Source organism: Larimichthys crocea, chromosome XIII, assembly GCF_000972845.2.
Source record: "Larimichthys crocea isolate SSNF chromosome XIII, L_crocea_2.0, whole genome shotgun sequence".
NCBI classification, from domain to species: domain Eukaryota; kingdom Metazoa; phylum Chordata; class Actinopteri; family Sciaenidae; genus Larimichthys; species Larimichthys crocea.
In genome coordinates this window covers 17640381-17662412 of record NC_040023.1, presented here as the reverse complement: position 1 = coordinate 17662412, position 22032 = coordinate 17640381, and the positions used below count along the sequence as shown (strand labels likewise).

Sequence of the window (22032 nt, the reverse complement as noted above, 5' to 3'; positions counted from 1 at the left end):
TATATTGTTAAGCCCAGATGTTGATTTTTGCTCCACATACAACAAACCACAAAATTTACAACTTGTAATTCACCTCTCATACACTTGGACTGTGTAAATAATAAAAAGCTCATATATGAATAGGGTTCTGGAAGATCTGAACAATACACACACAATCTATTGTCTGATCTAAAAGGATATAGAGGATATAGATATATAAAGGAGAGGAGATATAGAAAATCATGTTCAGGTTAATGTAGTCATACCATAAAAGGTACAATTATAGTAAAATGTAAGCTGGTAGAGTTTGCTATTAAAATAAAAATGTATGTGAAATAGAGCAGTTTATATCAAAGAATAGAAAAACACAATAATAATGGGGAGTAATGAACTACATGTAAATAAACTAGTGGTCTCACTACAATTCCTGTGTGATTCAAGAAGTTATTCATTATTTATTATTAGTTCAATGTTGTTGTTTTTTAGAAGTTACCTGGTTAACTGGGTAATCCTGCTTGACAGTACCCCAAATCTGACATTCCTTGCACCTTACCCATTAATAGAGGGGTATTTTTATGGTTTATATATAAATATGACCTGTGAACTAGTAGGTAATTCAGCTGAGTGGCACTGATAGGCATGTGACAGCGGACAAACAATTACAGTTTATGTAAATATTTCGATGAAATAGGTTTGATATTAATGTTACACGCTCCAGTGCAGTAGGTGGCGACGTGCATCGATTGTGTTCTTCTGCAGCTCGCCTTCAGAAGTGAAGAAGAAGAAGACGACGAGGGGGAGGAGGAACCAAAGAAGAAACCAAAGAAGAAGAAGGAGGAGGTCCTCTTCAGACTTGGAGACGTGAAGCTGATCTTATTGTGAATTTATTCACTATTCTCGCTTTTGCACGAGAATAGTCCGTGCTTACACTTGCGTAAGTGTTCCTGTGTGTTGGGTCGATGTGTTGTGCTGCTCTGGATAAAAACAGTCAAAGAGCTGAAAGCCAGAGGCCTGCTTGGCTACATGGCTAACGATAGCTCAGCTCGACATTTCTGCTTTTGGACTTTTGGACGTTTGCGACCGAGCTAACGAAACACGTCAGCTCAGTTAAACCGCACACAGCTTTACAGTTGTTTCAGGTTGTTTTGTTTTTTGTGACTTAACTCCAGCTAACCTCGTGGCTGTCGATGAAATGACGCCATTAATGGCGACGTGATAGCCGTGTGCGCTTGGTTAGCCATGACGTAAACTTAATCCCCTCATTGATGGACTCTGCAGCGGCTTGATTTACTGACAATCCACTGCTCGGTTTCCTCAGTGAAATAAATCATGTGACATGTTGTTAGTGAAGGCTAAAGCTGGTGATGATGCCAGTTTTGGACCCTGATTTTTTACTGTGGCCTGTAGTTCAGGTGTCACAGTGTCATTGTACCGTCACCCAATAAATCCGAGCTGCTTATAACTTATATTACTGACAACCAGGTCCCATTGGTTTCATTTTAGTACTCGAACCCTACTATAGGTATAGCTATATGCATAATATTGAAACATACACAAAATTTTAGAGCTTTGATAGTGTTAAAATTTGTGGTGGTGAATTTGACCTCAATGCTTGAGGTCTGATTACAGAAAATGGCTATTCAGCTGCTACATTGCATTTATAAGCTATGATGTTGCTTAAAACAGAATAGAAATAATTATTAAATGTGATCGTTGTATAAAATTGACATAATTACTTTACAGACAAGAAGCTTGCAAAAAAAAGTCAAATTAGTTATGCTTTTGCAACAAAATGTCAGTCAGGAGTCTTGACGAGAAGATGATGACACTTTCTACGTATCAGTTTGTGCCAAAGTATACAGAGGAGGAAATGTTGCAGGGGGAAGCAAAGTGTGATAGGGAAAGGGCAAGAAGAGGGGCGACTGCTGCTATCGGATTAACCAGAACACCAACCTCTGGAACGAACAGGCTACAGCAGCGGAGTATAATGCCAAACTACGCAAACCACAACAGGGTATTTTTCTTTCATGGATGGAATAAGTTGGGACTGCTCTCAGAGGAGTGGACGAAACCTTTTATGGGTGATGAGACATCCTGAATTCAGTGCGCTCTTGCGAGTACGCGATGAAGTTGTGTGTCTTTTGGTCAGAAATATGGCGTGCTTCCTGTGGCAGAGTGAAAGCCACTAATGGTGGGTGTGAGCAGATAGTAGTTATTTAGGTTGGATATGCCAAACCACTGGTGATGATACACTTGAGCTGCAATTAAAAGCGGCCACAAAGTTTTGGCTGTCTTGGCATTTGGGGATGAATTATTTCTTGGTAAGAGATCAGTGTTGTTTCTCTCTTTGCTTTACGGCTTGTGGCATGACAGATTTGGAGCTGCTTTGGTTGGTTTGTCCCTAGATACTAGAACTGCCCTCTTGCAAGTCTGCATTTCAAGACCGAATCTTGGATGGATCAACAAGGCTGTCCGTTCCTGAAGTCCCCTCCGAATGCACCGGGAAAAATACACGCTTTCAGTTCAATCCTGGAGTTACTCAGTCAGTCACTTAAGTCTCTTTGCTGGCTAAATTGGTTGAAATGCTTGGCAGTAAACCTGGACTATTTCTAACCCACCATTGTGATGCTCAGCACTTGGATACATCGTCAATGTTGGGAACGGGTCCAAAACGTGAAGTGATGGCTGTGGTCGTTCTTGGTCAGACTGTCACATGCTGGACTGGACACATTTTCAGTCTGTCAGATTCAGGTCTGATTGACTGACTTGAAATTTACTTTAGTTGGAATATATGTGATGACTTTGAATAGTTAACGGAAGATCTTTGCGTGCAAGTCGAATTTACTAAGTACTTGGTTGATTTTCTTTCTTTCTTTTCCCCTAATGGTGTGATGGATTAAAATGGTCTAGGGTGTGGTTAAGTGATTGTGCCAGATGGACTGTGTTGCTGCTATAGTGTTGTTTTTTAAGCCAGTGTCGTCTATCTATTTGCCGTCTACGTATGGTGAATGCTGTGCCATTGGTGTTTTCAGATTTCTGGCTAATAATGGCTTTTGTGTGGAATTTGATTGATTGTAAGATTTGAACTTGTAAGGCTTTATTTGGAAAGTGGTTTATTAATCTAGCTGCCATTTCAAGAACAGATGCTTATTATATTTGTTGAGACTTTCCACTCTAGAGCGTGAACTACAGTCTGTGAACTACAGTCTGCGAACCTCAACAGTTGGAATTAGTCTCTTTTTAGTGGCTGTTGTAGGCACTGATCGTGATGGCGTCCTTTTGTCTGATGCCCTTTATCTCACGTTCCTATTCCAGTTCAGTGGAATGCTAGGAAATTGACACTGAACTAGAGAAACTCTGTTGGCAATAATGCTGTTCTATACCCTTCTGTCTACAGGTGCTGTTGTTTGCGCTTCAGCATGGCGGTCGTCATCCGTTTACAGGGATTGAGGGCCACAGCAGGCTCTGAGGATATTCGCAAGTTCTTCACTGGCCTCAGAATTCCAGATGGAGGGGTGCATATAATTGGTGGGGAGCGAGAGGAAGCTTTCATTATCTTTGCTTCAGATGAAGATGCAAGAAGAGCCATGACACGATCAGGGGGTTGCATTAAGGGTACACCTGTTATGTTGCTACTAAGTAGTAAAACAGAGATGCAGAACATCCTGGAAAGAAGTACAAGAAATGCAGAGCTTGATCAAAAGAGGCGATTTGAGGATAATGCAAGACGTACTAGAAGATCTGTTGAACCTGAGGTGGGCAGGAGATCCGGTATCAGATTGGGTCATACACCTCCACCCCAACATCAGAGGGCTTCAAACACTGATGACTTCTTGCATGTGTTTCTAAGAGGAATGCCTTTCTCTGTGACTGAAGCGCAAGTCCGTGAGTTTTTCTGCGGTTTAGCTATTGATGAAATAGTGTTCTTGAGAAATGGAAATGGTGCAAAGAATGGGAAAGGACTCGTCAAATTTGCAACAAGAGAGGATACAAATGAAGCCCTGAAGAGGGACAGGGAATACATTGGGCCAAGGTATGTGGAGGTTTCCAGAATAAGCCTAGATGATTGGTGTCGGGTTATTGGTAAAATATCAATGGCTGTCAACAAGGAGGACAGCTTTGAAAGGGACAGATCACCTCTTCGCAACCAGAGGAATCCACAACATCATGTTAGGTCGCAGTCACCTTTCACCCAGAGGTCCATTGTTCCTTCTGATGAGGAGTACTGCGTTCTTGTGGAAAATCTGTCCTATGCGATGGAAAAAGAAGACATAAAAACGCTTTTTTGTGACGCAAAGCTTGAGGATGACCAGATCCTGGACTTAATGGGCGATGAGGGGAGAAGAACTAGATCTGCATTTGTGCTGTTCAAGAATCAGCGTGACTATTGTGAAGCCTTAACTCATGAAAAAAGGTCATTTCTCAACCGGTGGATTTTTGTCCGCCCAGTCTCAAGAGAGAAAATGATTTCCATTTTGAATTCTTATAACACAGATGACAGACCTCCTGGAAACTCTGACAGGTTTCAGCAGAGGCCTCCATCTTACCTCAGTGATGCTGAGGATGAAAAAGTGTGCGTGTTTGTGCGGAACCTACCATTTGATGTACGGAAAGTTGAGATCATGGACTTCTTCCTTGGGTTTAATATCGCAGAGGACAAGGTGTTTATGCTGCATGACCATAAAGGCGCTGGGGTTGGCAAGGCTTTGCTTCTCTTCGGGTCTGAGGCTGAAGCTATGAGTGCACTCTCTCTCAACGGACAAAGGTTTCTTGGGTCAGAAGTCATACTGAGATGCATTTCACGATCTCAGATGCGACAGTTGGGTGTTGAGCCACCAGTGATGCAAAAGCCATTGCCAAGAGAGGAGCAGTACTCAGGCAGGAGCAGCGAGGAATCCTATCACCCTGCTGACACAGAATACCCTGACTTTAGGATTCCTCATGATGGTAATATGACAATGACAAATGTACAGGATCAAAGCCATGGAGACTGTGATTATGAGCCCTATGCAGGAGGCCCTTATGTTCCACAAGACAGAGGTAATAATATTCGTGGTAGCTTTGGTCCCTCAGTGCAGCAGTTTGATGGTCCCCCAATGAAGCAATTTGATGGTCCCGCCACTGTACAGCTTGTTAATCTGCCATTCCAGGTCAGAAGTGAAGAAATCTATGACTTTTGCTATGGATATCGCATTATCCCTGGATCTGTCAAACTGCAGTATGACCAGAGCGGGAAAAAAGCCTCTGCAACTGCAGCATTTGAGTCCCGTCTGGAGGCATTAGCGGCGGTTGAGGAACTGAGTGGAAGACCAGTAGGTCCAAAAAAAATACAACTACAACTTGTGTGAATGTGACATTGCTTTCCATGGCACCTAATGTGCTTTTGCAGTTTGTTTGCGACATACACAATGTTGATTTAAGCAAAGTTGATTTAATGCCCTTTCTTTTTTTTTTTATTATTTGGTTGTGGCATGTTTTTTTTTTCTTTTTCTTAATTACATAAAGAAAGTAATGGGTAATTTGGACTAATTTTGTATACAATGTTCATTGTAAAGTAAATTACTGGACTTTTGGTTTTGTCACTGAAATATTTTTGTTAAATTCAACTTCCTACTCGGAAAAGTGTTTGGACATTTGATTTATACTGTTATTGTGAAAAACTGTGTTTTTATAAAAACACATACAGTACATTTTGAATTGTCTGTTTTTCTTCACATAATTGTCACTTATATTGCAAACATTTTACTTGCTGACATAAACTTTATGTATTTAAAGTACTGGTTAATAACCACTTGAAACAAAATTAGTTCCTGGTAAGGTTAGGTTCAGTGCTATAGCCATAAGTGGTTTTCTGTATTCATGATTCATGGAAGTGCCAGTATTTATATACAAAGATAAAATTAGATGGAGAGAAAATATAGCCATTACAGGAAACTATTTGAGTTTATATTTGTGAGAAACTCTTGTGTAAAAATTGAACACCAGTAACAGGTGTAGCATCTTGTTTGTTGCTGGTGCGATGGAGTTGAAAGGTGAGAGCAGAACCGATACCAGAGCATACATGATAATAATTTGGGTGTGTAACTAAGATTAAAAAGAAAAGTTTAAATTTAGTGACACTCGAATGATAAATACACAAGTATAACCGCTGCTTGAAATACTTAAGAGTACTGTAGGTTCACTGAATATTTTTAACATTTTAGCAGTCTAAAAGAGAGCTGCGTTGACTTAAGAATAGATGCAAATTTCATTCAGTTACACTACAGTCAGCAGCACCCTGTTGAAAATGTATTATACATAAATTGTAATAGACTTTGTGAATAAAAAATAATTTACTATTCACGTCAATTATGAGCTACTGTGTACTGATTTGTAGTCATCCCACCGATGACCAGAGGACGTTGAAATGACACGCCAATAAATAAAGATTTTATTTTGAAAGTTGATCACCGGAAGTTATGGTTTCGCTTTGGTTAGCATGTTACCGGTGGAGTGAGCAGGCAGAAACCACGCCGAGTTGAACTACAGGTGAATAATTAAACATATAATGTCTTCTTTGTAAAGTTATGAAACGATTATGACTAAAATATTCGTTGCTAACTTTCCCGTACTAAATTAACAGGTTACTGTTGTACCAGCTGGATTTTTTTTAATATCCAGATTAAGGTGGTGGTGCATATAAATATCAAACTTGTGCATCATTGTAAAGTTGCTTTAGCCGCCGCTTAGCATTAACTCGTTTACAGTTACAATCGTGTCTTTTAGGCGCTGATGTTATAAAATGATGATGATCCTGACCGTTAGATGACCGTTGAACGTTAAACTGAGCCGTTAATGGAAGCCGTCTGGCCGTTGTCATGCAGCCCGTGTCTGCCATGAAACACTTTGTAATGGACAACAACAACCAGACACCTGATTTTTTGTCATGCACAGTTCAGCCAGAAAGATGGTGATAAACAGTTTTATAACAACCAGTGTGAACAGATTAGATCATGTCAACTAATCTCACAGTTAACCTACTTAAGCTAATAGGGTCAATTTAAACCTTCACATCTAAATAGCTGTTGATGCTACCCTCAGTGTCAGTGACAACTAAATGTAACTTACTGCCAAAAAATTAAATTATGATCAAACTAATATACTGGTATCTTTAATCTGAAACCACTATAAATCTCTCAGACCTTTTCCTGACAGGCAGCTCCACCACAGGGCCCCTAATGCTCTGCAAACCCTAATATATCAAAAATATATAAAAGTATTAATACAGCTCTACTCTACTAGTATAAACATGATGAGTAAGCCCTGTAGAGTATAAACATGTTTGAACCTTACTGACGCCAGAATAATGGAGGTATCAAGGAGAAGAATCCTCCAAAAACATCTGGAGCCTGCGAGACCCCTGCGCCGCTGCCTCCATGTCGACATCGGTGAGCATCAGTCAGCCAAACTCACAGGAATGGATCTAAGGTGTTGGTTTGAGATGTGTTGTTTTTCATATTTAATGACATCTATCGCTTCATATAGAGCCCAATATAAATGCTGCTACATGCATGCGAGCACTGATGGAGGAAATGGATCAAGAGGTAAGAAATGCCAAAGAAGACAATATTTTAAGGTTACATTTATTTTCATTCTAGATTATTTTGTTCAGTTAATCATCTATAAAATGTCTTGAAATTGTAAAACAAATGCCTCAAATGTCACATTTCTTTTTTTATATTATATATATTTCCTTTTATATTGCTTGTCCAAATGTATTCCAGTGATACAAAACAGAAAAACATGAAATCACCAAATTAGAGAACTGTCTTGACACCATACAATGTTAGGCATTTTTGCTTGTTAAATCAACAGAGCACCAACATTGTTTTCAGCCATTCAATATTTTAGTTTCACTAAAACTAATAGTTCAGATGACTTTCAACCATTTATCTCTTCACAGTTGATTTAGACAATTTTCCATGTTTGCTCTTCATAGACAAATGTTGGCATAGAGCAGTTCTACAAGATTGTCAACCTGCACAAACAGAAAAATGGTGAGACAGAGAGTTGTTTGACGACTCTTGAAATGTATGAATGTGTGCTCATTGGGAAGCTGGTTAAATATAAAAATGTTTATTACTTTTACCTGAAGCAGATTATTTAAGCAAATTGTTTGGCAATAGGGCATACCAACCTGCTTTTGAACTGATGATGTTGATTTTCTGTGTCTATGTAAATGTTTTTTTTTCTGTAGGCAGAATATCTTACTCAAGAGATTTTTTAATTGGTCTGGCGAACTGTCCAGAGGCCAGGAAGAAACCGGAATTCTTGCCGGAGCACCCAATAGTATTAACTGAGGCAGTGAGTTGTGTGTTGGTATTCTTTTTTTGCAATATTTTCAAAAGAATGAAAAGTGGGCTGCTTTGAACTGAAATATGTTTTTATACTTAACAGAGAGATCTTGGGCAACTGAGACTTCATGAAATGAGGATTGATGTGGGGAAAGAAATGTGAGTTTAATTGTATAATTAGAATTCAGTGTGACTTTTTCAAATTAGACAATGTAGATTATAATTTGAATAGAATGCAGATTAATATCTGAATGCTAATTAGTATTTATTTTATTAGCATAACAGTTTATACCAAGATAAACAGACTCACAACTGGTTGTTCTGTCTGTGTTGTGTGTTTTTTTTACTTTGTTGAATTCAGTTCTTAAAATTATTCAAGTCTTCAGTATGAAAAATAATTATATTTTCTCTGTTTTCAGGATGACAGAAAGGCTTCCATCACCTTAAGACATTTGCACAGGTGTTCCCTTCCCCAAAGAGTGTTTCTGTTACTTCTTCTTTTTGGTTTTCTTGGTGAATTTAATTTAACGTGTGGTATTTTAATTTGCATGTTTACTATTTTCATAACAGTTTGAGGTGAAGTTGCACAAAATTCTAAGACTAAACATTTTTTTGTGTGTGGGTTTGCTTAGATTTCCTGCTGTGTACATTTTGGCTATAGTGAAGTATTTATATTTTGTAAAAATGTTCTAAACTCAACTTGTGAATGGCTACATTTAAGGGTAGAGAAAAAAAGGCATTCAATGCCGACTCATTATCACTCGTCATATTAGTCATAAAACAAACCCTACCTGAAATGACAGTGATGTCATCAGCTGTATTAGCTGGGGTTACATTAGCATTATAATTTAACATGTTTGACTAAACATGCTGACTTCTCTTTATAAAGGACAGTTTGGTTCAAAAGTTTGGCGTGTTGACTTTTTCTTTCTGACGTGTCATTGAAATGTAAAGCTGCACACACAATATGTAGACTGTGTAATGTGAAAGGTGTCGCTCATGGTGAGAAACCACATCTGCAGTACCTCACAGCTGTATATTATTTTAGTGTCTGTTTTATGACCTACAAATCTGCCAATATCACAGCCTCAGCTAAAAATACAATTAAAATACTTATATGTTACCTGTCTAGTTTCAAAGAGCTGACAATGTTTGCAAGCAATGGGTGAATATAGTAGAACATTTAGCAGCTAAAGAGACAGATTCAGTCAGTCACCATCAGGTGATGATTAACACAAATACAAATGAATGATGTATAATTGTACAGTTGTTTGCTCACACATTCACATCTAAAAAAAACATGCAGCTTTAATTGCACAGCAGCAAACCTTGTATGTAACCTATAGTCTCTGTATGAAATGATGAACATTGTCACTACAAATTGAATTTTCACATGTTCAAGCTTTTTGCTTTTTTATTCTGCAGCAAATGAGAGGGGGTTTAAAATGTTTTACTCAATTTCAATCTTAATTTTGAGGCTGGTCAACTGCTGGGATACAACTACATTTCCTGTGCTTTACCTGATTCATTTGTTAACATCATTATCGTTACTGGATGTAAAACTTTCTACTTTAAATGTGACCAATACATTTTTGTTACTTACCTGCCCACATTCACATGTAATTCAAAAAAGTCAATGTCGGGAACAGGAGAAGAAGATTTGACTGTCTGGGAGGAGACATCAGCCTCCTTAACCACAGAGTTCATCTACAAAACAGCGTCCAAAATAAATAAAATAGTCTGTAAATCCTGTAAGGCGACACTAAATGGGAGGACTGGAACCACACCTCACACAAATAGATTTGTTATTCCACCTAGGTAGGATGTATACTGTCTGGTCTTGTCTTGACTTGGTCTCAACACCTCAAGGTCCAGTCTCATCCTCAATAAGCTCTGGTCTTGGTCTTGTTTTAGATGGTCTTGACAACAACGCTGATTGAATGTACTCAATCAGACATCACTAGTGACAATACTGAACGCTTTCAGTAATGAAAGACCAGGCAATATAGAAGCACATTGTTGAGACTGAGACATCAAATAAAATTATTACCACTGTCATCCAAATGTAATGAATTAATATTATAAAGCTGTCAGGAATCATTTGGCAACACTGGAAATTCATCAGTGAATTTTGCCTGCAGTTAGGTCATCTCTGTACGTGACTGAGGAGCAGTAGCCTTCAGTCCCATGAGCATGCTGCCGCTGCCCGTCCTGTTGTGACGCTCGGTACGTGCTCGACGTCACGTCAATGTGGGCTGGCCGGAGCTTCACGTTACCGGTCTCGACGTCAGATGTTCAAAGAGTGAAATTAATTTGTCACAAACGGAGGTCACGGCAGTCAAACAGCAACATTTCTAAGGTAAAAAATCTCTCTTATGTGGTTGTTGTGTTTTGTTTTTATCCTTGGAGGTGAGAGATGGAGATCATGGATCTTTTCCTCCGCCGTGAGCGATAAAGTGTTTAATGTGTCGCGATGTCAAGTATCTATGCTGGGGTGCTTTCGATTGATCAATTATGTAATTTAAGCCGGAGTTGTGAGGGGAAAGCTCGTAAAGCAGGTTGTGACTGTACCGTTCAGGTCTGTTTGTGCTCGGTGACTGAATCATTTTGTTCGGACACTGTTTTTCAGGAAGATGGATCCAAAGGACGACAAGAGAAACGCGTCACGCTGCAGCAGGTGAGCGGTTCCACTTTAACCACAAGTTAATGTCATAAAGTGTCATGTTTAAAAACCTGTTTAAAACACTATTGATACATGCCTGTGCTTTCCGGACGCGCTATATTAAGTAATCTATGATACTTCACATTGAAATGAGGAAATTCCGGGTGTGTCAGGATGTCAGGTCATTGCCAAGCCCAAGCAGGAATTGTTTTATAATGACATTTCTTTAACTGCCATATCTTGTCCCACAAAGCATGCATAAAAATCCTGTGTAAATGATTGACTTTGCTAAAACTGAAGCAGTCCAGTACAATCCTGCAATGAATCCTGCCTTTATCAAGGTCATAATGTGTCATTTTTGTTTGAAAAAATGTTTTAGCGAGGTGTTGATTCAGCTATCTGAACATTTTGGTGGATGTAGTTTGTGGTGCTGTATTGCACAGATAAGTGTTTCTGTTATTTTGCCCAGCCCATTTATTTATCAGTGGGGAGTAGACCTCTCTGTATAATGCAATACAGTTCAACAGCACCACAAACTAAAAAAGACCGTACAGTTGAAGTAACACCTCGTTTGTTTGGCTAAATAACAGAGGATTAAGTGAGGAATCTTTTTTTCTCTTTTATCTGGATGAGGCGACATAGGCTGGTTTCAGATCTCCAAATCACTTCCCTCATCTCAGAGCTGATCATGACTGAAGTGAAACTACACTGAAATTCATTCTGATTATCAGGTTAACTGACCTTTTTAAAAATCTGCTAATCTATTCTGTCTCAAGCCCTGTTTGTGTGCACAACCCCCACCTGGATGCACTGAAAGATGACATCCTCTACCACTTCAGTTTAGGAACCGGGACTCACAACCTGTCAGCCATGTTTGGTGATGTCAAAGTAATGATCTTTAAGACATTCATTTATGGGGAAAAAACCCCCCCTCCATAATCATTTTTATTCTCTAGTTATTTATATGCGTGTGTGTGTTTTTCTTTTAGTTTGTGTGTGTTGGGGGCAGTCCCTGGAGAATGAAATCATTCATTGAGTACATTGCGGCTGAGCTGAGTATGGAAGACCCCAAAGCAGATTACCCAAATATCTGTGCTGGGACGGACCGCTATGCCATGTACAAAATAGGCCCTGTGCTCTCCGTCAGTGTAAGTGACAAATTGTAACAAATACTATAGTACTAATAGTAGTAACCCTAAAAATGTGTGTACCATATGTAAAAAAAAATATTGTATGTGACATGTCTGTTTTATTTTGCAGCATGGAATGGGCATCCCATCTATTGCCATAATGTTGCATGAGCTAATAAAGCTCCTCCATCATGCACAATGCACAGATGTTACAATTATTCGCATTGGGACATCAGGTGGAATAGGTAAGCTTATAATTTTGCAAGGTGCCTGATAAAAACATTTGATTTTAAAATTACAAATCTTGCTAACTGCTGATGGATGATAGTTTCCCTGTATTTCTGTAAGTTAACTGAAGTTAAATGAACTTTATGTGGTCAAATGTCCTCATGATGACTTGGTGTGGTCACAGAGTGCAGAGTACATATGCAGTGTAGTGAGTACTTATGGTTTACACATGCCTTTACTTAGTTTTACCACAAGAGGGAGCCCAAAGTGCTTTATATTTTAAAGCAGTGTCATCCAATATGGCTTTTTGTGTAGAGTTGCTACTATACAGTTATGATATTTCTCATTTTCTGAATAATAGTAAAGATATAAAAAATAATTCCTTTTTAATTGAAGCTTTCTGTACATTCAGAGTAGAAACATTTGTTTATCTCACAATGCCATTTCTGTTTTTCAGGGCTTGAGCCTGGCACTGTTGTTGTCACCAAGCAGTCTGTGGATCCCACCTTCCTGCCCAAGTTTGAGCAGGTGATCCTGGGGAAGACGGTGGTGCGCAGTACTGATCTGGACCAAAGCCTGGCTGAGGAGCTGTTGCAGTGCAGTAAGGAGCTGAACCAGTTTGAGACGGTGATCGGCAAAACCATGTGCACACTGGATTTCTACGAAGGTATGAGTACAGATGCATTTATGTGTCATTCACATTGTTCACCAACATACCCAGTGGTTCAAACAGGACTTAAACCTTTGCCATCTGTCTGTCTATTACTCAGGACAAGCCCGTTTGGATGGTGCGTTCTGCTCCTACTCTGAACAAGATAAACGGGACTACCTCAATAAAGCCTACGAAGCAGGAGTCTGCAATATTGAAATGGAGTCATCAGTTTTTGCTGCCATGTGCAAACTGAGTGGTCTCCGAGGTAAGAAAATTCAATGTCAAACATTTTACATTTTATAGCTGAAAAGCTTCAGGTGTCTCAAAACACGGATGCTGCGTCTCTAACGTTAATTTCTTGTTGTGAAGCGGCTGTGGTTTGCGTGACACTGCTGGATCGGCTGAAGGGGGATCAGCTGAATAGCTCTCATGAAGTCCTTCGTGATTACCAACAACGTCCTCAGATACTCGTTGGGACCTACATTAAGAAGCAGCTCAAGGCCAAAGCAGCACGAAGCTGAGTGCAACACATGCAAGCTGGCAAAATCTGGGAATCTTCTCTGGAAACTTATAAACCTGTATAAATCTTATCACTGCAAAATGTGCAATACAGTAACTCAGCTTTAAACATTTTTTTTGTATACATTCTTTACAGCTCACCAGTTGCCATACCTTTTTTAATATGTCTGATATAATCGCTGAATTTTTTTAACTTGTGCTCTCCTTTCTGTTTATCCTTTGACACTTATTTAGCCTATTGATTTCACTATCATAATACACCAGCATGCACTATTTTACTTTTGTTTACTCTTGTATTTAACTTAAATACAATTGAACCGAGTGTTATATTTTATGTCGCAGCCTGTGCTCAACAAATGTGTCTTAATTAAGACTGTTTTATACAACATGTCCAGTTCCTTATCCATAAAACTTGAATCACTTCACGGCTTTTCAAACTGTCAATACGAGGTTCCTTCTTTCATGAAAACCAAAATATTTCAGTAATATTGATTAATGTGTGTCCTTGTGATGGTTGCAAAATGTATGCAGACTGTAGGTTGTCTTGTTTGTTTTCAGTGTTTCATTCAGGACCTAAATACTGTAACAAAGTCTTCATCATTTCAAAGGAAAATAAAATTCCACTGGATGTCTTATTTCTAATAAAGCTTTATATAATATGAACCTTTTATGTTCTGACTCATTGGAGGGGCACACGTTTACAACATACCAGTTCTTTATCTGTGCAATGTGGCAACCAGGATGAATTTGCAACTCCGAAGAAGTCTAATATAATCAAAAAACAACATTCAGACCTCTGCAGAGTACACATTTAAACTAATAGTGTTAGATCAACCAGCTTATATGAATGATCCTTTAATGAAAATAAATAATATTGGTTTGAAGAGCTGGTGTCACTGGGTTCATCTTGAACAGATCAATATTAACCAACAGATGACGCATCCGATTGTTAAAATTAAATTAGACGGTCTGATCAATGGCAATCTTTACTTATATTTTTTAATACAGTCACACTTCACAGCAGATTGGCCTCTTTGTGTTTTATTTAGCAATTACATTATGTTTAATTCTTTGTATTCCTAAAATGACCTAAAAATGGGTTATTCATACCTGGCATAGCGACCATGATATCTTCTGTTCAGTGTTTTCAGTAAAATTACCCACTGGCTCTCGTGTTGGATTGGATTGCTGTGCACCTTTTCACAAATCTAAATTAAAACACGCTTAGCAGGGATCTGTCTGAAGAACACATTCATCAACTATTCCTGTGCCTGTGCTTTTATGACCAGCTGTAAGTAGGCTACATAGCCACATCGGGGGATGCTGAAAACTGCTCTGCGCGTCAGAGGGCGGAGGGGAGGGTCTGCTTGCGCGCTCCCGTACGTGCCCACCTCCTGTCTGCCATCCGATCCTACCCCGGTCTATTCGCTGACTCAGTGCCTTAAGCAGCATCACCGTTCACCTGAACAGAGCTACAGCATCCTCTGCGGAGAAATACATCAGCCATGGCTAAAACAGCAACCGGTAAGCATGATCAGACTGTTAAAAACGATGCATTTGTGGATGAATAGATGGACGGATGGATGGATGGGTCGATTTATGGATTGATGGACTTGTGACAGATGCATCCTTTCTGTGTATGTCGGCCCGATATTGTCTAATGGCTGGTGGTCGTTCTTCTTTAATGTCTCCACTCAGAAATGTTCTCTTTTGAATGATTACAGTTAAGACAAATGAGATCTCCCACCTTGATATTTCTCTGGGCACAAGAGTCTGGTAAAAAAAAAGAAAAAAAAACAGCAATCTGGGCTTAAAAAGCCAAGCATCGTCCGTCATTAGGTTCCTGAAATGTCTCCTCATTTTCCTCATTTATGTTAATGTGCTAGATCTCATTTGCATTTTGATCTTATATTGTGTAGCAGTTGATAATTAAGACAATATGGATCGGCTCTAGACAGCTTTATTTACAACGCCGCACCTGCGGTTCATGCTACAGCGGCCCCAACATGCAGCATAATGCAGACGGACCCCACCCAAGATGCTGGGCTGCCGACCATTTAGCCGACAGCAAAGCTGAGAGGGCTTCATCAGTCTGACTTTTGCATGACTTGACTATAATTAAACATGCACAGCTTTAACTGGATATGTTAACAGTGTTTCTTTACCCTCATGAACGTCATTGTTCATTTATTTATTTGGGATTGTTCCTTTTATTCATGTCTGTAGCTTTCCTCATTTCTTCCTCAGCAAACATTCATCACCAGCTGTGACAGATGTGTTGCTATTTATTTAACAAGAAAAAAACAAAAAAAACCCTACTGGCACAAGAACAAAGGAAAAGCCTCCAACTCCAGGCAATTTGTTATAGATGTTAGCAGGCTGAATATTATATTATCAGATAAGCACTAGCCTGCTTTAGTCATCTCTTCTGATGGACAGTTATTATTGTAGGCCAGGCATTTAGCATATTTGTTTTCATGGGTTTGTTTGGCGTCTGTATTTTTATATATATATATCTAAAGCATTATTAACCAACATATTTGGTCCCTCTAAAATACCGTAGGCAGTGTGCAGACTGTGCTTCATTATGTGTGGTGGCAGAGATGTAGCGGAGGAGACAGGTGCATGGCAGGGTGGGAGGCAGGCCAGCCCTGCAGCAAGGGGCCGCTTCACGCACTGGCCTTTGCAGCAGAAGGCTTAGCAGCACTGACAATCTGTAGTCCTCTCCGAGCAGCCAGGTGGGCACTTTGTCAAAGACAGGAAGAGCATGGAAAGAGTGACAGAATTTGCAGATGAGGTTAAAAATAGTCGGTAAGGAACTGGTGAAAACACACCTCAGAATGAGCATAAAAGTGAAGATCATCCATCAGATGCATTTGACAGCTCTGACAGCAAATATTAAATGCTTCGTATTATCATGATCATGACCAAACATTCAAGTATTCAACAGGAAATTGACACACAGGCCTGCCCATCACTCAGCTCATGCAGATTGCAAGAGGATATTAGACACTGCACTCCGATTTCTTGATTGAAATGAGTCACAAATGTTTTACTAGAACATCCAATAAAGGAATTTAAGTTTGCTCACCCTTACAGAATACATTTATCCAATGAATTATTAAGCAACAGAGCACTTATGTACTTTCAATAGATCATTAACACACCGGTCATCGGATGCTAACTATTTTATTGAGCATTTTTCCTTCCCTAGCTCGTAATATCTTCATTTAGAAGCATGTCAAGTATATTTATTTATTTGTGTTGTTTATACAGTGTTGTGTGGTATTGAGGGAGGCTCAGATGAGCATTCATCTTCCTTTGTTACTGTTTTCATGACTAACAATCAGTAGAGAGACTCATCAGGATGCTACGGTGTGTTTATGTTCCCACAGCATATAAAGAGAAGATGAAGGAGTTGTCCGTCCTCTCCCTCATCTGCTCCTGTTTCTACCCAGAGACACGCAACAAGCTGGAGCATGAGTTTGAAGGTACAGATCAGCTCAAACATTGATTTTTCTTTTGGATCAAACAGATTGGTCCCCTAGCCTGTAAATTGACACATTAGTAGTAGTTATTGGACTGATATATTGTGTTATTGGGGATTGGTTTTGTCGTTTTTCATCATAATTGTCTCATTTACAGACATGGAGGTTAAAACTATAAACAAGCGGGCCTCTGGCCAGGCTTTTGAGGTGATTCTCAAGCCTGTGACTCCAGTGTCAGATGTAGCCCACAACTTCCCCTCACCCCCCAAGAGGGACATCTCTTTGGATGACATTGAGAAGAAACTGGAGGCTGCTGAGGATCGAAGGAAGGTAAAACGTGTTCTACTGTCAAATGGTTTTGGGTGTTTGAAATAAAAAACACAATTTGGATTGCTAATCATTCGAAACTAATCATTTGGTTTATTATTTTTTAAAATCTGTTTTTAGTATCAGGAGGCCCAGGTGCTGAGGGCTTTGGCAGAAAAGCGAGAGCATGAGAGGGATGTCTTGCTAAAGGCCATGGAAGAGAACAGCAACTTCAGCAAGATGGCTGAGGAGAAGCTCCAGATGAAGATGGAGCAGATCAAGGAGAACCGTGACGCCCACCTGGCAGCCATGCTTGAGCGTCTTCAGGAGAAGGTGAGAAATGCGGAAACCTCGGCTGTTAGGAAGAAAGCACAAAAGTCCAGAGTGTCCACCTCTCCAGTTTGGGTGCTTGTCCCGATGATTGATTCTCACGCTGTTGTTCTGGTGTTTTCAGGAGAGACACGCCGCTTTGGTGCGCAAGAACAAAGAGCTGAGAGAAGAGCTGACAGCATGAGGCTCACACAAGTCCTGACTCCCATGGTCCATCACCATCCCTCCATCCAGTCCTGCCCCCTCCCGCCCTCACCCTCCTCAGAACAGACACCCAACCCTGGAGGCCGAGAGGTTCGAGGACCTCACCACCACATCACAACAACACACCACTCCACCAGTACTCACCACTATCAGTATTATCAGTGGATACAAACGTCAATAACACTCATCTTGAGAATGGATTTGTTGATTTTAGGGAAAATGTGAGAAAATTTGGCTATTATTTTGTAAATACTTTTTTCTTAAAATCTATCTATCTATCTATCTATCTATCTATCTATCTATCTATCTATCTATCTATCTATCTATCTATCTATCTATCTATCTATCTATCTATCTATGGTAGGTGAAGTACATGCAAACATTGTACTGTACTGCACTGTCCAATTTCAAGCATTTTGTTTGTGATTGATTAATGTTTCAGTTCTTGACATTTGACTCTGCGACCATTTTCTTGTGAAAGCCCTCGGTGTTGTGAGTTGGCTGTAGACTGCTGACGTATGCGGTGTTTTCTGATGATGTCATGATAATGATGTTTCTGTGTCTTTGTGAAGAATGACGGTTGGTGTACCTAGGCTACAGACTCCTCAAGATATCAACGTATCCCATCTGTATCTTCCTCACGCACACCTACTCATTCTCAACATGCACGCTTGGAACTTAACAATATGCCAAACCCACAGATTCATAAAGTGTCCACTTCCTCTGAAATGAGCTTGATTATGAACTTGATAGGTGCTTTATTGTTATTAAGAATGTCTTTGCCCAACGAGAGCAACTGTTTCTACACTTGCAGATTCCCACTTGCCCTGACAATTTTATTTCTCGATGAGTCCATCTTAAGCCAAATCAATAGCTCTGTTACGTACACAGTATTTGGGGATTAACCTCTTGAATGTTATGACACCTTACTGGTACCATGCATATTGTCTTGGACAGTGGAATGTGCTGTTGCTCCCACCTTGATATTGATAGTGTGAACATTACGTATGTGTGGGTGTGTGTGAATGCGAATTTACGACAAGGCATCATTAGCCTCTGCTCTCTTTAGGAGATTAGATGGAGAATGGATGCAGGATGCTTTACATTCAGCACACTGAACTAGTCTCTTTTTAATATACAGTCCCACTGATATCTGCCTGCATCCTCTGCTGCTTGTGTTTCTCCCTTCATATATTTCTCTGTGAAAGCTTTGCTGAATAAAGGTTTGGGGTTCTGTGAACATGGCATGCACCATCTAATACTTTTCTGTGCTAAAAAGAGGAGGGAAATGTAAACTGCCAAATAAAAGAACCAGTTATCTACACATCCTGAGAATCACAGTCTTCCCCCGGTTGATTTTTCTTTCATGTTTCAGCCTAATGTTAATTGTATCTAACTTTTTGGCTTCACTTCTCCAGGGTTAGACTAAATGATAAACATATAAAAATGAATCTATGATCATCCATCAATTGTGCCTAAGACAAACATTTCCACTAGGTGGCAGTGTCAGGTTTGTTAAGAAAAAGAAACCAAGCTGCAGACCATATCAATCCGAAAGTAGGGCAAAAGTTCACAATATGTCAAATGCAAAGATGGAGGAAATATAATAACAAAAACCCAGATAGAACATATATTTATTAATGTTTCAATTTCTCATGAGAATCACAAGGACATTAAGGAATTAAAATGACAGCCTCATTTAGAGGGAGCAAGCTCTTATGTCAGTCATTGGCACCCAAAGGACATCAAATGCAGACACCTTTGTATATTGTGCTCTGAATAGACTGGTGTTTTGTTTCTCAAAGGAAGACAATACACTTAAATTTTTATTAATATCATATGGCCCTCAGGGAGCAAATCACAGAGAGCGACTGCCTCTCCTGGAAGCCTGAAGTGCTGCATGGATGGAAAATAAGTCCTTAAAAACCTGTGTCACTCAGATTGGAGCAGAAATAACACCGTGAAGCTGAACTGTGATTTACTGGTCCAGCTGTCTGTGTGTTGTTGTTACTTTTTAACTGCTTTCCTCCAATGTCCCCATCCTGTTCACACTATTGTCTCCGTTTCAGACCAACCCAAGCTGGTGAGGTCAGGGCAACATTGTAAAGGATTTCCTCTGGCTCTTAATGATTTCCTGGGTATTCATAAGGGCAACAATGCTCTCAGATTCGGTTACTTACCTGGCAGACAGTAAAGGAATTGCCTTTCAATAACCGAGACCTTATTAGCTCATGATTAACTTCTACTAGATTGCAACAAAAATGATTATATGTCATTTGGGAAGGTATGGTGTTAATCACTTAGAGGTCAGTCTGTCTGCTTGTGTATAGATATAGTGCGATTGTAAAAAAAAATTTAAAAATCCACCATAAACATATAAGAAAATAAGATGAGATGAGAGTTCAATCCAAATTTTATACTTTTAACTCAATTTATTGGTACAAAAATATTACAAATAGATACGAGAATGCAAGTTTCCAAGTCTCAAGTGGTTAGTTTTTCCAACAATGGCACTTTTAATATGCATATTCATTTCCACGAGTTCTGATTCCACTAAAGAAGCAGACTGAATGAAGTAACTCTACATTAGGTTAAATACAGACATCCATGCTCGACAAATGTAGAAGTTTCAGTCTGTGGTCTACAAAAGATTACCTCTACATCTGTGCTTACAGTAAATCTATTCATGGCCTGTATGTCATAGATCAGTCCTCAACCTGGAGACAGTGCATGTTAACTAAATTAGTTATCAATTTCAATGAATAACATAAAATCATTTAGAATTTCTTCAAGAGTAATGACACATTGATAGGAAACAACACCATTCAGCAACCCCTACCACTTATTCTTTACACTTAATAAAATAAAAAAATCAGTTTGCTTTGTTCCCCTGTGTTTTATTGCTATAAAAACAGACGAGGCAGGTTGTCCTGCCTAGTCTGTGGTGGTGGGCACAGCTCAGCTGTCGCCTTCAGTCCAGTTGTTAGCTTCAGAAGGCCCCAATCTCCGTGCCCCAAGGCCTGTAAGGCTTTGACAGGGTGGAGGAGGGGCTCACTGTGCTGAGGGTCGATGGGGAAACCAGAGGGAAAGCACCAAAGGAGAGGGGGAAGGCCGACAACGAGGAGAGGGATGAAAGGAGTGGTGGCGATAGCTTGGATGTTGGCACAGCCAGACTGAGGGACAGCGAGCTGCTGGAAGGCACCCTTAGGGACTCCGTGGGGGGCATGACACCGAGTCTGGAGGTCCCAGACGCCTCACTAGAGGAGGAGGAAGATGTAGAGGAAGAAGAGGAGGAGGAGGAGGATGGGCTACTGTTGCTTCTGGATGCAGGTGTCCTGCCCTGGGGGTGTTGGAGGAGGAGAGGGTGGGGGAGATGGGCAGGGGCAGTCCCGTAAGCAGAGCCCCAGGCTAAGTGTTCCAGACCAGTGTGCACCTCCCTTTGAGAGGCGTAGTTGCTGAGGTGGGACACCAAACGTATCCGGAGGGGGTCCGTACTCTCCCGACCCTCGACGATGCTCAGGTAGCGGGCTGTCTCTGCCAGGCACTCCCTGAAGCCCAGGCTGCGGTAATCCTTAGCAAGAGCGCGAGCCTCAAAGTAACCTAAAGTGAAGCACAATGAGAAGGTTAAAAAATTATGCTGAGTAATTTACAGCATATTTTATCATTTTGGATTGGAATGTATTTATTTATTATCCAAAGCTTTACCTTTGCCACCAGAAGCATGAAGCATCTTCAAATGGTCCACAGTCATTTGCAAAATTTCTGCTTTTTCCAATTTAGCTGATCCCTGTAAAGAAACAGGAAAGATAGTGTCACTTTTTATGATAATGATATTTCCCGTCTAGTGTCCACCCAGAAAAATAAAACATGTATTGATATAAGGATGGATGAAAATGTACCTGTTTCTCAAACGCACTTGGTACCAATCTTCTCAATTCTGACAGACTATTATTGATTCTGTCACGTCTCCGTTTTTCAATTATCTGTAAAGAAAAAAACAAAACAATTTAATTTAGGTCACAAGTGTTAGCAGGATCTACTTGGCACCACAGATAATGAGTCTACTCACTCCTCTGCGTCTTTTTCTCGCTTGAACTTGGGTGGTTGTGGATGGTGACATGGAGCCGTGGGAATCAAGTTGACTGAAAGGTAAAACAACAATAAATTATTTTATATTGAAACAAAACACATTAAAATAAAA

General features: G+C 39.9%; 5 protein-coding genes across 6 annotated transcripts in view; 4 read left to right on the top strand and 1 right to left on the bottom strand.

Moving 5' to 3' along the window:
* Positions 1 to 761: 761 nt before the first annotated feature.
* On the top strand, positions 762 to 5669 carry rbm12bb (RNA binding motif protein 12Bb). The gene is made up of 2 exons (XM_010756908.3): positions 762 to 913; positions 3377 to 5669. Exon 2 carries the CDS (start codon positions 3399 to 3401, stop codon positions 5325 to 5327), a length of 1929 nt encoding a protein of 642 aa, XP_010755210.3. The 5' UTR covers positions 762 to 913; positions 3377 to 3398; the 3' UTR covers positions 5328 to 5669.
* A 730-nt stretch (positions 5670 to 6399) lies between these two features.
* On the top strand, positions 6400 to 9218 carry gra (granulito). The gene is made up of 7 exons (XM_010756906.3): positions 6400 to 6507; positions 7321 to 7406; positions 7504 to 7562; positions 7958 to 8015; positions 8216 to 8322; positions 8416 to 8471; positions 8732 to 9218. Exons 2-7 carry the CDS (start codon positions 7325 to 7327, stop codon positions 8757 to 8759), a joined length of 390 nt encoding a protein of 129 aa, XP_010755208.2. The 5' UTR covers positions 6400 to 6507; positions 7321 to 7324; the 3' UTR covers positions 8760 to 9218.
* Positions 9219 to 10511: 1293 nt separating this feature from the next.
* Positions 10512 to 14166, top strand: upp1 (uridine phosphorylase 1). 2 transcript variants are annotated; one of them, XM_010756905.3, is made up of 8 exons: positions 10512 to 10671; positions 10942 to 10989; positions 11751 to 11862; positions 11964 to 12122; positions 12235 to 12349; positions 12790 to 12999; positions 13103 to 13249; positions 13354 to 14166. In XM_010756905.3, the coding sequence occupies exons 2-8, from the start codon at positions 10946 to 10948 to the stop codon at positions 13503 to 13505; spliced, it is 939 nt and encodes a 312-aa protein (XP_010755207.1). In that variant the 5' UTR covers positions 10512 to 10671; positions 10942 to 10945; the 3' UTR covers positions 13506 to 14166. The 2 variants fall into 2 exon arrangements, with proteins under 2 accessions (XP_010755207.1, XP_019125731.1); XM_019270186.2 differs by having other exon boundaries at positions 10514 to 10671; positions 10946 to 10989.
* A 711-nt stretch (positions 14167 to 14877) lies between these two features.
* Positions 14878 to 19166, top strand: stmn2a (stathmin 2a). Its single transcript, XM_010756904.3, has 5 exons — positions 14878 to 15027; positions 16899 to 16994; positions 17149 to 17321; positions 17439 to 17630; positions 17752 to 19166. The coding sequence occupies exons 1-5, from the start codon at positions 15009 to 15011 to the stop codon at positions 17809 to 17811; spliced, it is 540 nt and encodes a 179-aa protein (XP_010755206.1). The 5' UTR covers positions 14878 to 15008; the 3' UTR covers positions 17812 to 19166.
* A 1080-nt stretch (positions 19167 to 20246) lies between these two features.
* Positions 20247 to 22032, bottom strand: part of LOC104940326 (hairy/enhancer-of-split related with YRPW motif protein 1) — a 2226-nt gene continuing 440 nt past the window's right edge. Inside the window, exons 2-5 of the mRNA XM_010756903.3 lie at positions 21901 to 21973; positions 21731 to 21814; positions 21537 to 21618; positions 20247 to 21431 (exon numbers count right to left, since the gene is read on the bottom strand). Of these exons, the coding sequence (XP_010755205.3) occupies positions 20821 to 21431; positions 21537 to 21618; positions 21731 to 21814; positions 21901 to 21973 (850 nt within the window). The 3' untranslated portion in view covers positions 20247 to 20820. The remainder of the gene's footprint in view (positions 21432 to 21536; positions 21619 to 21730; positions 21815 to 21900; positions 21974 to 22032) is intronic.

Coding starts and splice junctions, on each gene's coding strand:
- rbm12bb (XM_010756908.3), top strand. CDS start 3,399: ATGGCGGTCGTCATCCGTTTACAGGGATTGAGGGCCACAGCAGGCTCT.
- gra (XM_010756906.3), top strand. CDS start 7,325: ATGGAGGTATCAAGGAGAAGAATCCTCCAAAAACATCTGGAGCCTGCG. Junction 7,563..7,957: donor TGGAGGAAATGGATCAAGAG/GTAAGAAATGCC, acceptor TGCTCTTCATAG/ACAAATGTTGGCATAGAGCA. Junction 8,016..8,215: donor CCTGCACAAACAGAAAAATG/GTGAGACAGAGA, acceptor TTTTTTCTGTAG/GCAGAATATCTTACTCAAGA.
- upp1 (XM_019270186.2), top strand. CDS start 10,561: ATGTGGGCTGGCCGGAGCTTCACGTTACCGGTCTCGACGTCAGATGTT. Junction 10,990..11,750: donor AACGCGTCACGCTGCAGCAG/GTGAGCGGTTCC, acceptor TTCTGTCTCAAG/CCCTGTTTGTGTGCACAACC. Junction 13,250..13,353: donor CAAACTGAGTGGTCTCCGAG/GTAAGAAAATTC, acceptor CTTGTTGTGAAG/CGGCTGTGGTTTGCGTGACA.
- stmn2a (XM_010756904.3), top strand. Junction 17,322..17,438: donor CTGCTGAGGATCGAAGGAAG/GTAAAACGTGTT, acceptor ATCTGTTTTTAG/TATCAGGAGGCCCAGGTGCT. Junction 17,631..17,751: donor TTGAGCGTCTTCAGGAGAAG/GTGAGAAATGCG, acceptor TGGTGTTTTCAG/GAGAGACACGCCGCTTTGGT.